The sequence below is a fragment of the Eriocheir sinensis genome, chromosome 55 (assembly GCF_024679095.1).
Source record: "Eriocheir sinensis breed Jianghai 21 chromosome 55, ASM2467909v1, whole genome shotgun sequence".
In the NCBI taxonomy this organism is placed as follows: Eukaryota; Metazoa; Arthropoda; class Malacostraca; order Decapoda; family Varunidae; genus Eriocheir; species Eriocheir sinensis.
In genome coordinates, this window is record NC_066563.1 from 4,979,105 (window position 1) to 4,999,742 (window position 20,638).

The window sequence follows — 20,638 nt, forward strand, 5'->3', positions numbered from 1 at the left end:
TCTTCCTAAAGGTGCTAATCTAGGTCTTCTATGGCTCAAAAAATACCCTAACCTGCTTATGTCTTCCTAAAGGTGCTAATCTAGGTCTTCTATGGCTCAAAAAATACCCTAACCTGCTTATGTCTTCCTAAAGGTGCTAATCTAGGTCTTCTATGGCTCAAAAAATACCCTAACCTGCTTATGTCTTCCTAAAGGTTCTAATCTAGGTCTTCTATGGCTTAAAAAATACCCTAACCTGCTTATGTCTTCCTAAAGGTGCTAATCTAGGTCTTCTATGGCTTAAAAAATAGAGCAAACAAAGCTTTCGTAAACGGACACAACTATCATACTTTCTAACGCGACACAGGGAAGCATTCGAATGAGATAGTCAGATAAGTTTTTTACCTCCTTACTTTTACGGGAGCAGTGCTTAGCGGGCTCTTTCTTTTATATTTTAGCTTCCACCTTTGAGCTCCTTCCTTTACCGTAAAAAAAATATGCCAGGGGTCTCATAAAACCGCATTCCACCCCAATGTATGCCGCTAATCCCCTTGTAACAGACGATGTAAAGTCACACAAGGGCATTCAGTGACCACGAGACTGAGGGAGAGGCGAGGTGGAGGAGGGAGGCGCCAGGAACGGTCAAAGGAAAGGTCAGGTCAAGCGAGGATGTTGTTGTGTAGAGATGGAAGGTGTTTTTGGGTTCCAGGTTGGGCATGGAGGAGGAGGAGGAGGAGAAAGAGAAGGAGGAGGAGAAAGAGGAGGAGGAGGAGGAGGAGGAGGAGGAGGAGGAAGAGGAGGAGAAGGAGGAGGAGGAGGAGGAGGAGGAAGAGGAGAAGGAGGAGAAGGAGGAAGAGGAGGAGGAGAAGGAGGAGGAGGAAGAGAGTAATACCAACAATTCTTTCAACACAAAATAAAGTTACTAACAAAAAATAAATAAATAAAGAAAGAAAACTCCACTTCTTCCAGTGTTAATAATAAGGAAAATGTAAATAATCTAAGTAAATAATAAACGTACATAGGTAAAAAAATGTTAAATACTCATAATGTAAATAATAAAGTCTGTAAAGCTTATAATAAAAAACAGACAAACACTAAATGATAAAAAAACCCAGTGAGTAGCGGGCTTTTTTTTTTTCATTATTGTTTACTTTTTTTTTGCCCTTGAACTGTCTCCTTTAATGTACAAAAAAAAAAAAAAACATCTATCCTCCATTCCCCGTTTTCGAAAGCTTCACAACACACACACACACACACACACACACACACACACACACACACACACACACACACACACACACACACACACACACACACACACACACACACACACACACACACATTAAAAGAGAAGCGTAGCGTAAGTAGGGAATAGCGACGGAAGGGATTAAATACCTCGGAAATTCCTAACCAGATGCTGTCGAGAGAAGGAGCAGGTACAGGTTATGGGGTTAGGCCTCTGCGTGGATGGGCCAGCGAAAACTAGCAGGGCCCATATTCTTAAACACTTCAGGGCTGTCAAACACACCCACATTGGATATTGCTTTCGTATAGGTTGTTGAGGGTATATCCATGGGTAGTTTTATGAGTCTTGGGACCATGAACGTGAAGGAAACTTATGAGAATCCGACCTATCTCCTCTCTGGCCTTTGGAAATACTAGTTCGTGGAGATATGAGAAAGAATAACAAAGGAACTCTTCTTCGGCTCATGTTCTCAACCATTTTGGGGCCTACACACCCACATTAGATAAGGCTTTCAGCAGCGGTTGTTGAGGCATTTCCTGATACCTCGCTCTCTTCCTCTTTCATCTTGTACTTTTGTTGTAAATAGATTGTGTATTGTATTAATCATTGACATTCGTGATAGTGACTCAGCCATAATAAAACAAAAACAGGATCTTTCACATAAATTCTCTAACCTCCTATCGCTTATCTGTTATCAAGTTATCGTACATCAACCATTCATTTTGTTGTTAATAGATCGTGTATTGTATTAATCACTGTCGTTCGTGATAGTGATAGCCATGAAAAAAACAAAAACAGGATCTTTCACATAAATTCTCTAACGTCGTATCGCTCATCTGTTATCAAGTTATCGTACATCAGCCATTCATGTTTACAATAGAGCGGTCGGTCAAGCACAGTTATTTTTACACCATTTCGGGGGTCAGGACAGGTTGGGGTAGAAGGTCACCGCTTGTTCTATGGTCAGTGCGTTTCAGGAGGTCACCGCGGCAGGTCACGCTTCCCAGTTTTACCTACAGTTAGAGTAAAGGTGAGGTTGGTCAGTGGAGGAGGGGTCAAGTCACGGAAGCCAGAAACAGTTTGGGTTCTGATTCTAAGCTTTTTGTATTAGTGTTTGTTCTCTTAAGCTCTTCTATAATTCCTCTTATTTGAGACATCGTAAAGCAATTTCAACTCTAAGGTCGGTATTCTCAGACGCTCCCGCCATTCACTTCAACTATTTTTAAAGGCCATTAAGGAGATCAGTCGGGTTCTAGTGAGTGTTTTCATAGGTTCATGGTGCAGGAGAATGGTCGAACTACCACCAGCGTCATAAAACTATCCCTGGAAATATAAGCGAATTGTATAATATAAGAGAATGAATCCTGGGTTTTCGCAGTAGTTCAAAGGGCAACATAGACGAATGAATCCTGTGTTTTCGTAGTTCAGGACAATATAAGTGACTGAATCCTGTGTTTTCGTAGTTCAGGACAATATAAGTGACTAAATCCTGTGTTTTCGTAGTTCAGGACAATATAAGTGACTAAATCCTGTGTTTTCGTAGTTCAGGACAATATAAGTGACTAAATCCTGTGTTTTCGTAGTTCACGACAATATAAATGACTGAATCCTGTGTTTTCGTAGTTCAGGACAATATAAGTGACTAAATCCTGTGTTTTCGTAGTTCAGGACAATATAAGTGACTAAATCCTGTGTTTTCGTAGTTCACGACAATATAAATGACTGAATCCTGTGTTTTCGTAGTTCAGGACAATATAAGTGACTGAATCCTGTGTTTTCGTAGTTCAGGACAATATAAGTGACTGAATCCTGTGTTTTCGTAGTTCAGGACAATATAAGTGAATGAATCCTGTGTTTTCGTAGTTCAGGACAATATAAGTGAATGAATCCTGTGTTTTCGTAGTTCAGGACAATGTAGACGACTAAATCCTGTGTTCTCGTCCCCAGATGAAGGTTCTGCTCCTCTTGGCGGCGGCGGCGGCGGTGTGTTCGGGCGTCATGGTGGATAAGTCCGTCAGTGGCTCCTTCAGCGCCTCCGCCTCCTCCAACGCCCTGCCCGGTCCTCCGCCGCTCCCGCAGGACCTCTCCATCTCCTCGCAGTACGGGCCTCCTCCTCAGTCCTTCGGGGGTCCCAATATCCAGTACGGGCCGCCGCCGCAGCGTCCCCCCAGCTTCACCTACGGCCCCCCTCCCCCTCCACCTTCCTCCGGGTCTCCTTTTTCGCTGAAGAACAAATTCCAGGTGTACAGCAAGTGAGTAAGATGCGCTCTCTCTGTGGTGTCAATGCTGTCAGATTGCCGCACTCAGGAGATTGTGTTTGACGATTTATGCGATTTATAACCACAAACTGTCACCCCTACGCAGACAACCATATTTATTTATAGTTATTGCTACAAAATTTAATTCTTGATGGTCTTTATTTAGAGTTATGGGTCAGTAACTGGTAATATGGACAAGGCTTAGTGAAAGACGATGTAATGACAAAGTTTCACTGCTTAACGGCTTCCTCTGTGATGTCACTTTTATATTGCCTGCGGGTAAAGTTTTGTAAGATGGACAAGGCTTATGAAAGACGACAGCCCGTTTGTGAAAGTCCAAGTAATAACAAAAGTTTTCCTTCATCCCTTTCACTGTTTAACGGCTTCCTCTGTGATGTCACTTTTATATTGCCATCGGGTAAAGTTTTGTAAGATGGACAAGGCTTAGTGAAAGACGATGGTCCGTTTGTGAAAGTCCAAGTAATGACAAAAGTTTTCCTTCATCCCTTTCACTGCTTAACGCTTCCTCTGTGATGTCACTTTTATTTTGCCCGCAGGTAAGGTTTTGTAAGATGGACAAGGCTTAGTGAAACACGATGGTCCGTTTGTGTGAATTCAAAATACTGACAAAAGTTCTCCAGTCACTTTTTTTCTTTCATCCCGTTCACTGTTTGACTCATGAATATCAGTCTCTCATCCACTGTCCCCGAAGCCTCATCTGCCTTTCCTTAATCCCTTTCCTAATCCTCTATCTTTCCCTAACTCCCTAATCATCCTTAATTCGTACTTAACGTTGACTGGTAAGAGTTCTGATCCATTTGCAGCGCGTTGTCTCTGTTCGACGGCGAGTGTGGTCCGTGGAAGGGCCTGAGCACGATCCTGTTGATGCTGGGGACGGTCACGGGGCTGGGGCTGCTCCTCAGGGCATGGCCGCTGCCGTTCAACAACATCCTGGGGCCTGACGGGGCTGAGGCCATCACGTCCCGCCTCAGCGACCCCGCCTTCCTCTCCTCCGTGTACGAGCAAGTGTCGGACATGTCCCGCGTCCTCGGCAACATCAAGAAGGCGAACTACGAAGACGGGGCGGAGGAGTGAGGGCGACTAAGGCTCAAGGGACGCATTTTTAAACATTCCGGCGCCCAGGCACACATCTCACAAGGTTTTCGTAGGCGTTGTGAACATTCCCAGGGGTAGCTTAATGACCCTTCTGGTAGCTTGTCCCTTCTTCTGTACCGTGAACCTAAATATACACGCATTAAAAGTTTAAAACCCCATTGATCAATTTTTTGGCCTTTGTCGTAGGCGTTGTGAACATTCCCAGGGGCAGTTTTATGACTCTGGTGGTAGTTTGACCCTTCCTCTGTACCGGGACCCTAAATAAACACGTAGTAGAACCCGACTAATCTTTTTTGCCTTTAATATATAGTTGATGTGAGAGGCAGAAGCTAAGACGGAGCTAAGACTTCCTAACACGCAAACAAGTGGAAAGTGAAACAAAAAATGGCTTGTCAACACACCCATATATATTACTTCTTTATATAATTGCATAACTTACTGTACTGTAGTGCCCGACCAGCGGGGACCATAAATAACTTAATGTACGTAACCATATTAGTAACGATCCTTAAATTATAGTGTAAGACGATTCGATAACGAGCCTGAAGGAGAGCGTTAACAATACCCATAATGCCGAACGTGAGGGAATCCTGAACCACACCGAAGCGAACGTGTGTGGCGATGAGAACATGAGGCAGACAAGAACGTAACACATATTGAGGGTGAACGGAGAACAGACAGGTAGGTAATACACACTTTTGAGGATGAACGAGAAACAGACACGTAGATAACATATTAAGGGTGAACGAAGAATGGACACGAACGTAACATATTGAGGGTGAACGAATAACAGACACGTACGATACACACACATTGGATGGACGTAGAACACAGTTTCATTTCAAGGGGAACAAAACAAGGAAGGGAAGAGAGTGTATGTTACCTAAGAAAAACTGATATAACGTTTTTTTCCCCCTGTGTTTAAGGTTAGACTATTATTTCATGTTATTGTTGGTCGGCCTGAAGTTATTGATAAGGATGCCAGATATATTTTGTTTATGTTTAGTCGTAATGTATGAAAAACAGTCAATTTTTCGTAGTTAACCTCCATGAACCTCAACTTTAATAAAACTGGCAGGGTCTTCTCTCTTATTACTCAGAATAGTGTTTAATTTAATCCGTGTTTCGCCAGTGATAAGTTAAAGAATATTCTCAGCATGTTTTGGTTCTAAGGAGTTTTGTATACCGTTTCATGTATACTACTCGTCCGTTAACCTTTGATGTGTGTGTGAGGTTTGTTATTTGTTTGTTTGTTTGTGTGCGTGCTGCTTTATTCTCTTCCCAGCCTTTCCATCACTAAATAAATAACCTTCCTCACGTACTTAAATCTAACGAAGTCATAACGAAAACTAACAAAATCAGAACTGAACAACCTTCCACACGTAACCTAACTTAACGAAGTCATAAATAAACCTTACAAACTCATGATTAAAACTAACAAAGTCTTAACTAAACCTAACTAAGTCACAATCGCTAAGGCTACAGACAACCTCACCCCGCTAAGGAGGGCGACGAACGGGGACCAACCAACCAGACAGCAGCAGCGGCGGGAGGCAAAACCCCGTGTGTCCGAGGCGTTATGGCGTGTGTTTAGTACTTCAGGTGACCCGCAGCCTCGGCAAGAAGACAGAAAACCAGCAAGGTGTGGCGAGCCGGCTGGGGCGTGGCGATGAAGGCTTGAAGGGATTGGGATTGGGGTGAGCGCGCATGCCAAACCAGACGCCCAGTGTGAAGACAGATAAAAGCTTCCACATAAGAGCCCTTGACGAACCTTGAGAGACGAGGGAGCGAAGAAGAGCCACCACTTAGGATCTCGTCTTCGTGTCCCGTATAATCTCATAGCCAAACAAACGGAGGATCTGATGTTTTAAAAAGATGAACACAAACTTGGTAAGAGATAAGGGGAGCGAAGGAGAGGCATCACTTAGGATCTCGTCTTCATGTCCCTCAGAATCTCATAGCCAAACAAAACGAGGATCTTGCGTTTTAAGACGATGAATACAAACTTGGTAAGAGCTCTTGATGGAGGCGAAGAGATCAGAAAGTACAGAAGAAACATTATTATGCCTTTACCTTTTAAGCTTTCCTACTGCGGCTGCGAGTGTGAGGATAAGTAAAATATATCTAAAACCTCTTGATGGACGCTGAAAGGTGCGGAGGTGAAGAGGAAACACAAGTCAGGATTCTGCCTTCGTGTTCCTTAGCTTAAACCTCTTAATGGACGCTGAAAGATGAGGAAACGAGAAACATCTGCCTTCGTGTTCCTTAGCTTAAACCTCTTAATGGACGCTGAAAGATGAGGAAACGAAGAGGAAACATTAACTGGAATTCTGCTTTCGTTTTCCTCAGCCCTAAGACCTTTTGATGGACGCTGAAAGACGAGAAAACGAGGAGGAAACACAAGTCAGGAATCTGCCTTCGTGTTCCTTAGCTTAAACCTCTTAATGGACGCTGAAAGACGAGGAAACGAAGAGGAAACATTAACTGGAATTCTGCTTTCGTTTTCCTCAACCCTAAGACCTTTTGATGGACGCTGAAAGACGAGAAAACGAGGAGAAAACACCATATATAGTCGAGATTCTGCCTTCGCCTCCCTCAAGCCTGACCCAACCCACGAACCCAATCCTGACGAGAGAACATTTTTGAGGATTCCCACGAGCCACTCTGAACTGCATGACGTCACCGGCTTCTCGGCTGCTCACTGGTCGGGGCCGAAGTCGATGGCGTTGCAGGTGTTCTTCTCGCACCGCTTCGAGTTGACTCCGGCCTTGAAGTTGTTGAGGAGCGTCGTGTACTTGGCGGGAGCGATGGAGGTCACCAGCCTGCCGCGGGGGGGAGGGAGAAGGTAGGTGAGGAGGGCGTTGTTGAGGGGGTTCTTAACTTATCTTACGGTGGAGGTGGCAAGCGATTAAGTTGAGGAGGTGAAGGCGTGTTGGAGGTGCTCTTTTCATAGGTGCAGGTGGTTAGCGAGGTAGGTGCATGGGGAGGGCTTTTTGTAGCATCTTCTTAACATAGCTTACGGTAAGGCAGCAAGCGAGGGTAGTGTAGGAGGTGAAGACGTTAGCTTCTTGCATAGCTTACGGTGCTGGCGGCAAGCGAGGGAAGCAGAGGAGGCGAGGGGAATATGGGACAGCTTCTTAGCATAGCGGGGCATGAAGGCGGCAAGCGAGGGAAGTAGAGGAGGAGGTGAGGGGAATATGGGACAGCTTCTTAGCATGCAGGTGGTTAGACAAGGAGGTGAGGGCGTTTTTAAGCAGAATCCCAACATTATTACCGATGCATGTGTTGAGAGAGAGTGCTCGTCTGTCACGCATCTCCATCCCACACGAAGGAAGATGATAACAGCGGTGAGCAAAGTGACAAAAAACTCAATATCGAGCCTCACTTATCGTAATAGAGAGTAGAAAGTAACACACACACACACACACAAAAAAAAAAAAAAAAGATATATCGATTGTACTTGGTAATATTTTTTGCTCTTTAAGCCAGTCATGGAGGTCTGAGATTGATGGCCTGACGTGCCGAGAGAGATACAAGTCGATCAAGGAGTTATTTATGAAGAGGAAGAAGCGGGGACGGTGGATAGTGCTTTTATCTGATTCTTAAGGGAGGAGAAGAAGAATTGTGTCTCGCAAGGAACAAAGCGACTCATATAAATGGACTGACTGACTGAATGACTGACTGATTGATTGACTTCCTTTCTTCCTTCTTCCTTGCTCCTCTTCCTGTTCCTGTCTCTCTCTCTCTCTCTCTCTTTCTTTCTTTTCTTCCTTTTTCCCTTCCTCCTTGATCCCTTTCCTGTCTTCTTTCCTGCTCTCTTTCCTTCCTTCCTTCCTTCCTTCTTCCCATCCTCCTTCCTCTCTTTCTGGGTTCCTCCTTGCTCTCTTTCCTCCCTTCCTTCCTTCCTTCTTATTGTCTTATGTAAACGAATTGCCTGAGTGACTGGCTGACTGACTAATTAACTAACAGACGGATTGACTGACTGACTGACTGACTGACTGACACGCTTTTAACGCTCTACATTCCCTGAGGCGCGTGTGAACCAGGATGCGAGTTTCCCTAATTTCCATGAGAGTTCCCAAGTCCCTCACCTCCCCGGGACAGACAGGCAGGTAACGGGAGGAGGGTGGGAGGCGTCAGGTAAACACAGGTAAGGGAACAACACCTGCGCCTTGTCCCCAAAACCACACGCCTTGGATAAGTTTGGTGATTATGTTAATGGTATCTTTCCTTTTTCTTCCTTCCTTCCTTCCTTCCTTTTTGCTCCCCTTCGTGTTCTTGGGTCTCTATATCTGGTCTTTTTCCTTCCTTCCTTTCTTCCTGCTTGTTCTCCTTCCTTCCTTCTTTTCTTCCTTCCTTCCTTTTTGCTTCTTGGATCTCCATCTCTGATCTTTTTCCTTCCTTCCTTTCTTTTTTCTTGCTTGTTCTCCTTCCTTCCTTCCTTCCTTCTTGCTTGTTATCTTTCCTTCCTTCTCTCCTTCCTTCCTTCCTTCTTTTCTTCCTTTTTGCTACTTTTAATTGCTTCCTCCCTGCTCTCTTTCCTTCCTTCCTTCCTTCCTTCCTTCCTTCCTTCCTTCTTTTCTTCCTCTTTGCTACCTTTCCTGGCTTCCTCCCTGCTCTCTTTCCTTCCTTCCTTCCTTCCTTCCTTCCTTCTTTTCTTTCTTTTTGCTATCTTTCCTGGCTTCCTCCTTGCTCTCTTTCCTTCCTTCCTTCCTTCCTTCCCACCTTCCTTCCTCCCCTCATTCTGTTCTCAGACAAGAATCTTAATATTATCTTAACAGCTGCCTTTCCTTCCTGCCATCCTTCTCTCCTTCCTCCATCTACTCTGATATGTTCTACTTAGTTCTTCTATTCACGTTTCTTCTTCCTTCCTTTCTTCCATCCTCCCCTTTCCTTTCTATTTTTTACGAGAGTACATCTGTATCCTCAGTGCTCAAAAGCAACTGTAGTTATAATTTATGTATTTCCTCCTTCTCTTCCTATATATCTTCAGTTTTCCTCTCTTTCATCCTCTCTGTCCTAGTCAATACTTATCTTCATGTGTTCTTTCTTTCTTTATCGTGAATAGTACATCCGTTTCCAGACCCCAAGCAACACTAGCTATAAATATCTCCTCCCTTTCCCTATATATCTTCAATTTTCCTCTCTTTCATCCTCTCTGTCCTAGTCAATACTTATCTTCATGTGTTCTTTCTTTCTTTATCGTGAGTAGTACATCCGTTTCCAGACCCCAAGCAACACTAGCTATAAATATCTCCTCCCTTTCCCTATATATCTTCAATTTTCCTCTCTTTCATCCTCTCTGTCCTAGTCAATATGTATCTTCATGTTTTGTTTATCTTTATCGTGAGTAGTACATCCGTTTCCAGACCCCAAGCAACACTAGCTATAAATATCTCCTCCCTTTCCCTATATATCTTCAATTTTCCTCTCTTTCATCCTCTCTGTCCTAGTCAGTATGTATCTTCATGTTTTGTTTATCTTTATCGTGAGTAGTACATCCGTTTCCAGACCCCAAGCAACACTAGCTATATATATCTCTTCCCTTTCTCTATATATCTTCAATTTTCCTCACTTTCATCCTCTCTGTCCTAGTCAATACTTATCTTCATGTGTTCTTTCTTTCTTTATCGTGAGTAGTACATCCGTTTCCAGACCCCAAGCAACACTAGCTATAAATATCTCCTCCCTTTCCCTATATATCTTCAACTTTCCTCTTTAGCTTCCTCTTTCCTCGTATACATCCGTGTCAAGTCGCTCTCTCTCGCCTCCTTGTTCACGCTTGCTGGCAGCGGCACACTTTCTTCCTTCTATGCGTTCCTGGAGCCTCGTTCTCGGCCCCTAAACCTCAGAGTAATGAGTTATGTCCCCCGGGTGACCACAAGGCTCCGTACAGCGTTACTTATGGCGGTGAAAGTCCCCCGTGCTTCCCTCGCCTTTCTTAGAGATGGCACGTGTATAGAGGAGAGGGAGAGGAGGTGAATGGAGGGAGGGAGGGATTCACGTGTTTACAAGAAAGGAACTCGTGCTAAAAGGAGGCTATAGGGATGGATGCCAAGAGATTATCAAACGAAAAAACAACACCCGAGGAAGTCGCTGGGAAGAAGAATGACCAAATGGGAGATGTCATTCACTCTATACGGGAAAAATCATACCTATTCTTCCTTCTTCGTTCTCCCTCCTCCTTCTCTCTCTTCCTCTACCAAAAATAAATTAGGACAGGAAAACGAGTAGATTATGAGTTTAGGATCTGTCTGTCGATTGTATCTATCTATCAAGCTTGCAAAGAAGGAATTCGGGTGGTAAAAATAAGTGCTGGGATGCATGCCAAGCGATAAGCAGAGAAGACAAACCGAAAAATGTCCCCAAAACGCTGTTCCCAAAAAAGTAAGACCGAAGAAATTGCCGTAAAAAAGTGATCGAATGGGGAATATTGACTTCAATCTCTACAAATCAGAAAGAGGTGAACATGTTTCCCTGAACCCTACCTTTCCACAAGCTTCTGATCGCGCGGGTGGAGGGAAGTGGAAGAAGCGGCGCCGATCTCACATGCCACTCGCTGCATGCACTCGTCCCCTTCCACGGCGGCCGCGAACATCTTGCCGAGGTGCGCCGCCAGCTCGCTCATCTTGGCATCTTCCGAGTCGTCTGCTGCGGGGAGACACGGAAGGAATGTCAGGCGTCGGGGAGAGAAAGCTTTGTGGTCTTTGTGTTATGTCTGGAAGGTTGGGCAGCGACGCGTGGCCACTAGCATGATATCTAAGCTTCCGGAATGTCATGACTCGTTGTCAAAGGAAGGATACGTTACAAAAAACAGATAAATGGATTAGATGGATGTACAGTATGCGTGCAACTCTCGGTATATCACCTCGAGCTGTGTGTTCTTTTGGGGAAGCGATGTGATGTAGAAAAGATAAATGACGTTAGAAAATACAGATACAAATACAGGGTTTAGATACAAAAGAAATAGAATAGAGATAGAAAATACAGGGTTAGATAGCTGTACAGTATGCGTGCCACTCCCGCTGTCCAGTATATTACCTCGAGCTGTGTGTTCTTAGGGGAAAAAATAAAATTAGGACATGATATATAATAGATAAACGGCTTACATAGATCTCTGGTATGCGTGTTATTCTTGATGTTGTCCAGCGTATCACATCGGGGGGTGTCTTTAGAGAACGGATGAATTATAAAATAATTGATTGATGGTTGACATAATTATCTGACTATATAGAGGTAATAATTAAAACTGTGCATGCAAACAAGGCAATAAATATAACAGAAAAATGGATTAGGAAGAAAATGAACTTGTGTCCTATAGAAAATAAATGACATAAAAAAACAAGGATATCTGACGTAAACTATACATTAATGGTGGATATATTTCAGTAAGCACATAACAAAAATAAAACAGAATAGGAAAAAAGGAATCGAGATGAGTTTAGGATCTATCTACTGTATCTATCACTCAGGTATTAACTTACTGATTTCCTAAGAGATACTAGTCGTGTAGGGAAAAGAAGAGATGAAGCACATTACTTTAGTCCCACATCCATCTCTCGCAAAACAACTATAAAAAAAACCCGATTGATTGACATTCAGACGACTCTTGCGTAGTCTGACGAGCATTCTTCCTCCTCCTCCTTCTCCTTTTCTCTCCTTCTCCTCCTCCTTCTTTTCCTCCTCCTCCTCTCCCCTCGTAAATTACCCAGAAAGAACCGGGTACTTCAGTGGTTCCCCAAGAATCGTCAGGGACCGTAGCCGAAAGCGAGGCAGGTGACGGCCGTGTTAGGGGAGCAAGCTCGGCGTCGGCTGGAGGCTCCCGTCACACCCGGCGCGGCGCGGAGGGCGTGGCGCGATACCCAAGACCCTAATAACCGCTGACGAGGGGCGATTTTTACCCGCTTGATCGCACGGTAAAGCTTTGCCGCTCCTTATCTGGCTCCCGATGGTCCTGTGTGTGTGTGTGTGTGTGTGTGTGTGTGTGTGTGTGTGTGTGTGTGTGTGTGTGTAGTGGGTTCAGATTCCATATTCTTAAACTTACAGAGCTTCCTTTATTTATATGTGGGGGATAGGGTTATGGATGAGTAGAAATAAGTGAAATAAATAGGGTTATGGATGAGCAGAAAGAAATGAAGTAAATGTGTACCTAGTTATTGTTGTTTGTTTATCATACAGGAATACTGGAAACAATCAAATGAGTGTCTTAATATGCGTGTGTGATTCTTGTTTGTTTGTTTGTTTGTAAAAGGATGATAAAATAAGAATAAAATTAAGTAAGGAGAAAATATAACAAATGTGTGTACGTGTCTGTTCCATTAACGAGCAAGGGAAGTAGGAAATGGAGGAGGAGGAAGAGGAAGAGGAGGAGGAGGAGGAGGAGGAAGAGGAGGAGGAGGATTGTGTGTTATGGATCTCGTGAGCGTGACAAACGATGCACATAGTGACCCACATTTTTACGGCACACACACACACACACACACACACACACACACACACACACACAAACACAAACTCACACACACGTAAAAAAAGAGATAAGACGAAAACCTAAGCATCGGGTTCGTTAATATGCACCTCGAATTTATTTTCCACGCCCTTTATCTTTGTTTACGCGCCTCAACCCTTCAGCGGACGTGACGGGAAGCCTCAAGCGTCAGGGAGGGCGGGAGGGAACGAAGGAGGGAGGGAAGGAGAGAAGGAGAAAGAGGAGTAGTTAGCAAGAAGAGAGGGAGGGATTTGTAGTGTGGGAGAGAGTTGGATGAAGGGAGGGAAGTAAGGAAGGAGGAAAAGAGGAAGTTGCAGGGAAAGAGAAGGAGGGAGGGAGAGAGAAAGAAGAGATGGAGAGAGAGAAAGGGAGAGAGGGAAGGAAGGAAAAACTGAGGGAGAGAAGGAGAGGGAAGGAGAGGGAGAGAAGGAGGAAGATGAAGGAGGAGGGAAGGAGGGATGAGCAGAGTGGCGCAGGCGTGATTTAACGATACGCACGGCAGAGGAAAGCGTAAGAGAGCGGCGTTCCGTTATCATAAAAAAAGAGGACAAAAGAACGCTAAAACGAAACGAGATCATTATATTTTTTCTCTTTCGTTTTTAAAAAGAAGAGAAGAAATGACACTCGCTGCAAGAGGTTGGTTAATATAAGAAAAGAGGGAGATAAGGAGATGAGGAAAGAAAAAGATACTAGACTGAAAAGAATGGAATGAAGAATGGAATAAAGAATGAAAAGAAGAATGGAAAGAAAGGAATGAAGAATGGAAAGAAGAATGGAATGAAGAATGGAAAGAAGAATGGAAAGAAGAATGGAATGAAGAATGGAAAGAAAGGAATGAAGAATGGAATGAAGAATAAGAAGAATGGAAAGAATGAAATGAAAAATGGAAATAAAACAGAATTAAAGGGAAGAAGAAGAGAGGAGAGGGGGAGGAGGAAACGTCAACTCGTGTGAAATAAAAAGCACCGCGATCATTGTTTTCTTTTTTCGTTATGAGAGAGAAAAAAAGAAAAAGAAATTACTCGTACATGTTGCACTTGAAGAAGCTGCATTAGATGAGAACCGAATGATAATGATAGATAAGTGTTAACGTAGGAGAGCGAAGCGTAAACTCGTAAGATAAAAATGCAATCATATTTTCCTTCGCTATATTGAAACTACTCGTACGTATCGGAAATGAAGAAGCTGCGTTAGATGAGAACTGGATGGTAATGGACGATAAGTGTTAGCGTAAGAGAGTGACCCGTTAACTCATGTGCAATAAATAGAAATGCAATCATGTCTTCTGTCTTTTGTTGTGAGTAAAAAAAAGGAAATTATTCATACGTAGTTGTTAGCGTAAGAAAGCGTCCCAGTAACTCGGATAAAAAGAAAGGCAATTAGGTTTTTTCTTCTTGCGTTATATATAAATAAATTACACATTAAAAAAAAAAAGAAAAGAGTTGCGTTAGAAGAAAAGTCCCAGTAACTCGGATAAAAAGAAAGGCAATTAGGTTTTTTCTTCTTGCGTTATATATAAATTGCTCTCACACATTGCAAAAGAAAAAGCCAGTTGCGTTAGAGGATGACTTGTTTGGTCTGTTAGCGTAAGAAAAGTCCCAGTAGCTCGTGTAAGATTAAAAGAAAGGCAATCATTTTTTTTCTTCTTTCCGTTATATACGAATTACTCTTACATATTGCAAAAGAAAAAGCCAGTTGCGTTAGAGAATGACTTGTTTGGTCTGTTAGAGTAAGAAAGAGTCCCAGTAGCTCGCGTAAGATATAAAGAAATGGAATCAGGCTTCTCCTTCCGTTGTATATAAATTACTCTTACACATTGCAAAAGAAAAAGCCACCTGGTTAAAAAAATGACTTATTTGGTTTATTAACGAAAGAGTCCCGTTCATTCGTATAAGATAAAAAGAAATGCAATCATATTTCCTTTTCTTTCGTTATATATAAAATGACATCACGAGCTAAGCCACAAGTTCAACTCATCATTTTCTTATTTTTCTTCGTTTTTCTTTCTTTTTCCTCCTCCTCCTTCTCCTTCTCCTTCCTCCTCCTCCTCCTCCTTCCTCCTCCTCCTCCTCCTCCTCCTCCTCCTCCTCCTCCTCCTCCTCCTCCTCCTCCTCCTTCTCCTTCCTCCTCCTCCTCCTCCTTCCTCCTCCTCCTCCTCCTCCTCCTCCTCCTCCTCCTCGTCCCGTCCCAGTATACAAGCATATCTCCAACAATACAAGAGCTTATCAAGGACAACCCGCGTTAATTTTGTCACTATTACGAGACCTTCAGTTCATTAGGAACATTTCCCTGGCTGCGTAGCGTCATTGTAAGCGACGGAATTTCTTAAAACGTTCTTTTCTTGACAAAATATTGACAAATGGCATCGTTTCACTTTGTATAATGATGACGATGATGTTTTCACACCCAACAATGATGCTTTAAAATGTTCTCTGGTGCAGCAGTAACAAAACAGTAACCTCGTGAACTCTATATCCACCCCCACCTGGCAGGGTTAACCATAGGAAGCTCAGGAAATGGTCATCGCCATAGGCCTAAAGAAGTGCGGCCAGCAAGAGAGTGGCCGTACCCTGCCTGCTCCGCCGCAGCTTGTTGTTAAGAATTTGGGGGGATCTTGAAAATCTGACGCACTAGAACAAGAAATGCAGAAAGAAAAGGATCTTGGGGTCACTATCAGCAGTGACCTGAAACACACAAATCACTGTAAAAAAAGCTTATAACAAAGCCAAAACTATGCTCGGGTTCATAGCGAGGAACTTCGACTAAAGCGACTCAGTTTCTTTACAATGGGGAAAAGACGCCTACGAGGGGATATGATTCAAGTCTACAAGTACCTGAAAACGTTCAATAACGTCGATTACTCCAAATTCTTTGAACTGCAAACCAACTCAAGAACTAGAAATGACGATTTACCCATTCAGTCGATCTGAATGGCTGCCTTACGACCTCTACGCGGAGCCGGAAACGAACACACACACACACACACACGCACACGCACACACACACACACACACACACACACACACACACACACACACACACACACGCACACACACACACACACACACACACACACACACACACACACGCACACACGGGAAGCTATGCACGGTGGAGTACCAGGACGTAGGTGACACGAGCCTCAGGTATGCAGGGTGCCGCCTTACAGGTTCAGGACAAACACACACTTACGCTGCCAAGATATTCAAAGCGATGGCCGAATATTCCCAAACCCGTCGCAATGAACCTAATTCGTAAACACAGCCAGATTGACTTTCACGATAACTTGTAGGTATGGAAAACATTGAATTGTGAGTCATGAATGAAGGTGCAGTACGTGATCGGAGGAAAAGAAGAAGGAGAGAGGAAAAGATTAGCAAGGAGGAGTGGAAGGGAGGGAAGAAAGGGAGGGAAGAGCGAAGAAGGAAAGGAGGAAAGGAGAGAGGGGAACTAATAAAAAGAAGGAAGGATATATAAAAAACCCGTTGCAATATATATTCTTTTATGTTTAAGTCACAGGAAAGGGGTGCTATTCTAAAGTTTACCAGTGAAAAGGATAAAAGAACGAAGAAGATGCAGACTGGTTAGCTAACTCTTGGGAAACAAACTGAGAGAGGAAGGAGGAAAAAAGGAAGGAAAGAAGTGAAGGTAATTGAGGGGGAAAAAAAGAGGAAACGGGCTAACAGAAGGAGGAAAGGAAGAAGGAAACAAGGAGGAGAGAAGAAAGGAAGGGAAAAAAAGGAAACACATTCTCTCTCTATCTATCTATCTATCTCCTTGGTAAACAGAAGCAGAGGTGAAGAAACAAAAGACAATCAAAACAAAACAAAAAGAGGCACACTGGAAAACAAACAGAAGCAGAAATAAAGAAAACAAAGCAAAAAAGACAACTCAACAAAACAAAACACACACTAAAAACAAACATCACACACTCATCAAACAGAAGCAGAAATGAAGAAACAAAAGACAATCAAAACAAAGCACAAACACGCACACTGGAAAACAAACAGAAGCAGAAATGAGGAAAAACAAAAGACAACACAACAAGCCAAAACATCACACTAGGAAAACAAACACCAGACACTCGGCAAACAGAAACAGAGGTAAAACAAACAAAAGACAACACATAAAAACAAGCGCAAAGAGAGAGACAGATTATCGTACTCAGAACACCTTGTATTTACCGGGTTCCTGGCACTTAAATACTACAAGAAGACACCAATAATTAACCATTTCAAAGCGTACTATACATGAATTGAGTTGCTGGGGTGGAGTGGACAGTCTTTGGGTCGTAGATCGGCAAATACAAGAGGCTGAGTTCGACAATCTGGCCTCGCTGTTGGAAGTAGGAAGGGAAGGTTCTTGCAAGCCGCTGATTAAGTGCAGACAACGGGAACACATTGGCGGAAGTGTGACCCGTAAACAGCTGTACTAATTCACGGAGTTCATCGTGCCAGGCGGGGAAGGGTTAAGGAAGGAAGGAAGGGAGGGAAGAGCGAGGAATATAAGGAAGAAAAGAGGAAATGAAAGAGGAACAGGTTAATAGAAGGAAGGAGATAAGGGATGGAGGAAAAGAGAAAAGGAAAGTAGAGGACCAGGTAAGCAAAGGAAAGAGGAAGACAAGGAGTGGAAGGGAAGAAAGGGAAGAAAGAGCGAAAGAGGAAAAGAACGGAAAGATGAAAAGGAGAAATAATAAGTAGAAGAAAGGAGATCAAGAGTGAAGGAAAAGAGGAAAGGAGAGAGGAAAAAATTATCAAAGGGAAGAGGAAGACAAGGAGTGGAAGAAAGAAAGGAAGTGAGAGGAAAAGGAGGAACAGAGAGAAGGAGAGAATAACAGGTTAATAGAAGAAAAGAAGGAGATAAGAAACTGAGGAAAGGAAGGGAGAGAGAAGATAGGGGATAGAGGAAGGAAGAAAAAAAATGGGAGGAAAGAGGAAGAGTAAGTAGGAAATAAGGAGGAAAAAGGGACACAATAATGGAAGAGAGGAAGGAAGGTAAAATAGTAGAATGGAAAGAAAATAGAAAAGAAGGAAAGGAGAAGAGAGGAAGGAGGAAATGGGATAATGGAGGAAGAGTAAGGAAGAGGGGAGTAAAAAGTAACCTCCCCTTCTCTCTCTCTCTCTCTCTCTCTCTCTCTCTCTCTCTCTCTCAAAAGATTCACAAAGGAGCTGTTTATCATCTCTAGCTTCTTTTCTTCTTCTTCTTCTGGGTCTTTTCTGCTTGAGGGAGTGAATGCTAATGCTCGTCAGGCCCAGCGGATGAGGCGGCCGACAGACAAGCCTTCACGGTGCTCACTCAAGCCCTAATTTCAGCATTTTTCGTACCGCGCTATCAAGGTGTTTCTTCTTTCATGTTGAGTTTCTTTCAGCTTCTTTTCCCAACGCACATGCAACCGCTCTGAGATGACAGGGACGGGGGCAGAGAGGGAAGGGGCACACACACACACACACACACACACACACACGGTCCGGTAGCTCAGTGGTTAGAGCGTCTGCCTCACAACCAAAAGGACCGGGGTTCGATTCCCCGACCGGGTGAAGATAAGTTGGGTTTATCTTCTTTCACGTGTAGCCCCTGTTCACCTAGCAGTGAGTAGGTACGCGACGTAAGGCGAGGAGTTGTGACCTCGTTGTCGCGGTGTGTTGTGTGTGAGTGGTCTCAATCCTCCCTAAAGATCGGTCTCTGAGCTCTAAGCTCCTTCCGTAGGGGAATGGCTGGCTGTCTCGAGAAAGACCCGCAGCAGACCAAGAGGTGAAACACACACAAACACACACCGAGCAGGTATACATGAATGAGGACACCTAGACAGAGTGCCACAAAAACAAAGAACATGTGAGCTAGGTAGGTCCTCAGGTGAAGTGCTGCGTCTCGGCCTCTGCGTCAAGATCTGTGAGAGAATGAATTGTTAAGACACACTCAAGGGCGCTGCTCAAGTTATCAGCATCATCTGTGGGAGGGAGATGACCTGTGGGGCAGCGGGGGAATGAAAGGCACAGATGCGTGGAGGCAATGCATGGGCAGGAAACGTGAATGAAGGACACGTCATGCAGACCTACCGCCGGCGTCCCTCCTGCTCCTGTAGTGCTTATGCTCGGGCCACACCATGAAGAGCGTGAGCAGGGCGAGGGCGGGCACGGTGAGGGAACTGGCGGTCTCGTAAGCCACGTCAGCGAAGCGAGGCATGATGGATCGTGCCGTCTGCCACAGGGTGCGAGGCTGGGCCCAGGGCTGGGACCAGCGCTGCCCAAAGTAGCCCTGGTTGTAGCGCGGCGCCCACCGCTGGCCATATGAGGAATGGTGACTCTGGGCCTCGGCAGGGCTGGCGGCCAGGGGAAGCAGCACCGCCAGGACAAGGACGGCGGCGGTGGAGGTGGCGGTGAGTGCCGATGCCTGCAACACAACAACGGAACATTAGGTACTCACCAGCGGCGGAGCGGCGGCGGCGGACGCCGGTGTTGACGGTGACTATGGTGGGGAAGAGCAGCGAGAGGCCCGTGAAGGCGAGGGCGGGGAGCACCAACGCGAGGAACTTCTCCCCGGCCGACGGCGGCCCAATGGTATCCCGACGATGGGGAGGCAACAAGGGCCGCCTGCCCCCGGCCACCAGGCGGCGGCCATCGCCATGGGGAGCAGCGGCCCCGAGGGCGCCTGAAAGCGGCGCGAGGGCCAGCAGCAGAAGGAAGAGCTGGAGGGGGAGGGAGCGGTGCGTGGTGACAGACGGCATGGCGCTGCTGAACTGACTCTTTGGCGCCTCCTTCGGCTGGATCTGTTACTCGGGAGCCATCACCTGTCGCCGCGGGGGGACGGCGTGGAATATGATCCATCGCGTGAAAATCATAGCCGCGGGAGGGGGAAGGGTGCTCCTGCTAACGCCTGGCACGCCTTCATCTGTTTAATGGCTTTGCCTGAGGCGTCATAATCCTCATTAATCTCTATCGTAACGCACCGCGCGAAGGCCTCTCCCCTTGTTCTGGCCCCGCCTGGCGCCTCCCCACCCTCGGGAAGTACACAGACGGGTGGCCGCTCGCCGAGGCTCATCACGCACCAACGAGGGCGACTCATCACCACGAACAGCCGCGTGGAAGAAGAGTAGAACCTGTCACGAGGGCGGCTAATTACCCGTCCGAGCGTCCCAGCGCCCCAGCGCCCCGCACAAGAGGCTGCCCCCCTTCCCCCCCTCCCCGAGCGACGGGTCAGATGTTATCGGCACATCTCGCCGAAACAACTTAATTACTAGAGGCGTCGTGGCGGCCAGACAGAGCGGCTAACGGGACTGCCAGGAGGGCGGACCACGCCGACCCGTGACGAAACAACACACGCGCCCCTGTGCCTCGACGCTGCCGCCCCACCCAGCGCCGAGGTGTCTTGGAGTGAAGAAAAGAAAAAAAGAAAGAAAAAAAAAGAGACAGGGACGGAATATTATGGTGTTTTGAGAGCCACTCAACACGAAGCTACAGATATATATTTTTTTTTCACCAGTCAAAGTTTCGATTGCGTCTCATACTGTTATGTTATATCGTCTCCTGCAATCTCGTCACTACGTGCTAGCTA

The 20,638-nt window shown here is 45.1% G+C and overlaps 2 protein-coding genes across 3 annotated transcripts in view; one reads left to right on the plus strand and one right to left on the minus strand.

The window, feature by feature from the left end:
* The first annotated feature begins 1,854 nt into the window (after positions 1-1,854).
* On the plus strand, positions 1,855-5,910 carry LOC126983950 (uncharacterized). Of its 2 annotated transcripts, none has more exons than XM_050837212.1 (3): positions 1,855-2,255; positions 3,173-3,477; positions 4,308-5,910. In XM_050837212.1, the coding sequence occupies exons 2-3, from the start codon at positions 3,173-3,175 to the stop codon at positions 4,576-4,578; spliced, it is 576 nt and encodes a 191-aa protein (XP_050693169.1). In that variant the 5' UTR covers positions 1,855-2,255; the 3' UTR covers positions 4,579-5,910. The 2 variants fall into 2 exon arrangements, with proteins under 2 accessions (XP_050693169.1, XP_050693168.1); XM_050837211.1 differs by lacking the exon at positions 1,855-2,255 and adding an exon at positions 2,268-3,063 and having other exon boundaries at positions 3,144-3,477.
* The window catches only part of LOC126983948 (uncharacterized), an 18,877-nt gene continuing 3,225 nt past the window's right edge, over positions 4,987-20,638 (minus strand). Inside the window, exons 2-5 of the mRNA XM_050837208.1 lie at positions 19,144-19,477; positions 11,088-11,250; positions 6,876-7,421; positions 4,987-6,810 (exon numbers count right to left, since the gene is read on the minus strand). Of these exons, the coding sequence (XP_050693165.1) occupies positions 7,298-7,421; positions 11,088-11,250; positions 19,144-19,477 (621 nt within the window). The 3' untranslated portion in view covers positions 4,987-6,810; positions 6,876-7,297. The remainder of the gene's footprint in view (positions 6,811-6,875; positions 7,422-11,087; positions 11,251-19,143; positions 19,478-20,638) is intronic.

What these genes read in the sequence shown, in the direction of transcription:
- LOC126983950 (XM_050837212.1), top strand. Translation starts at nt 3,173, where the DNA reads ATGAAGGTTCTGCTCCTCTTGGCGGCGGCGGCGGCGGTGTGTTCGGGC. An exon ending in AAATTCCAGGTGTACAGCAA is followed by an intron (nt 3,478 to 4,307) that starts GTGAGTAAGATG and finishes ATCCATTTGCAG; the next exon opens with CGCGTTGTCTCTGTTCGACG.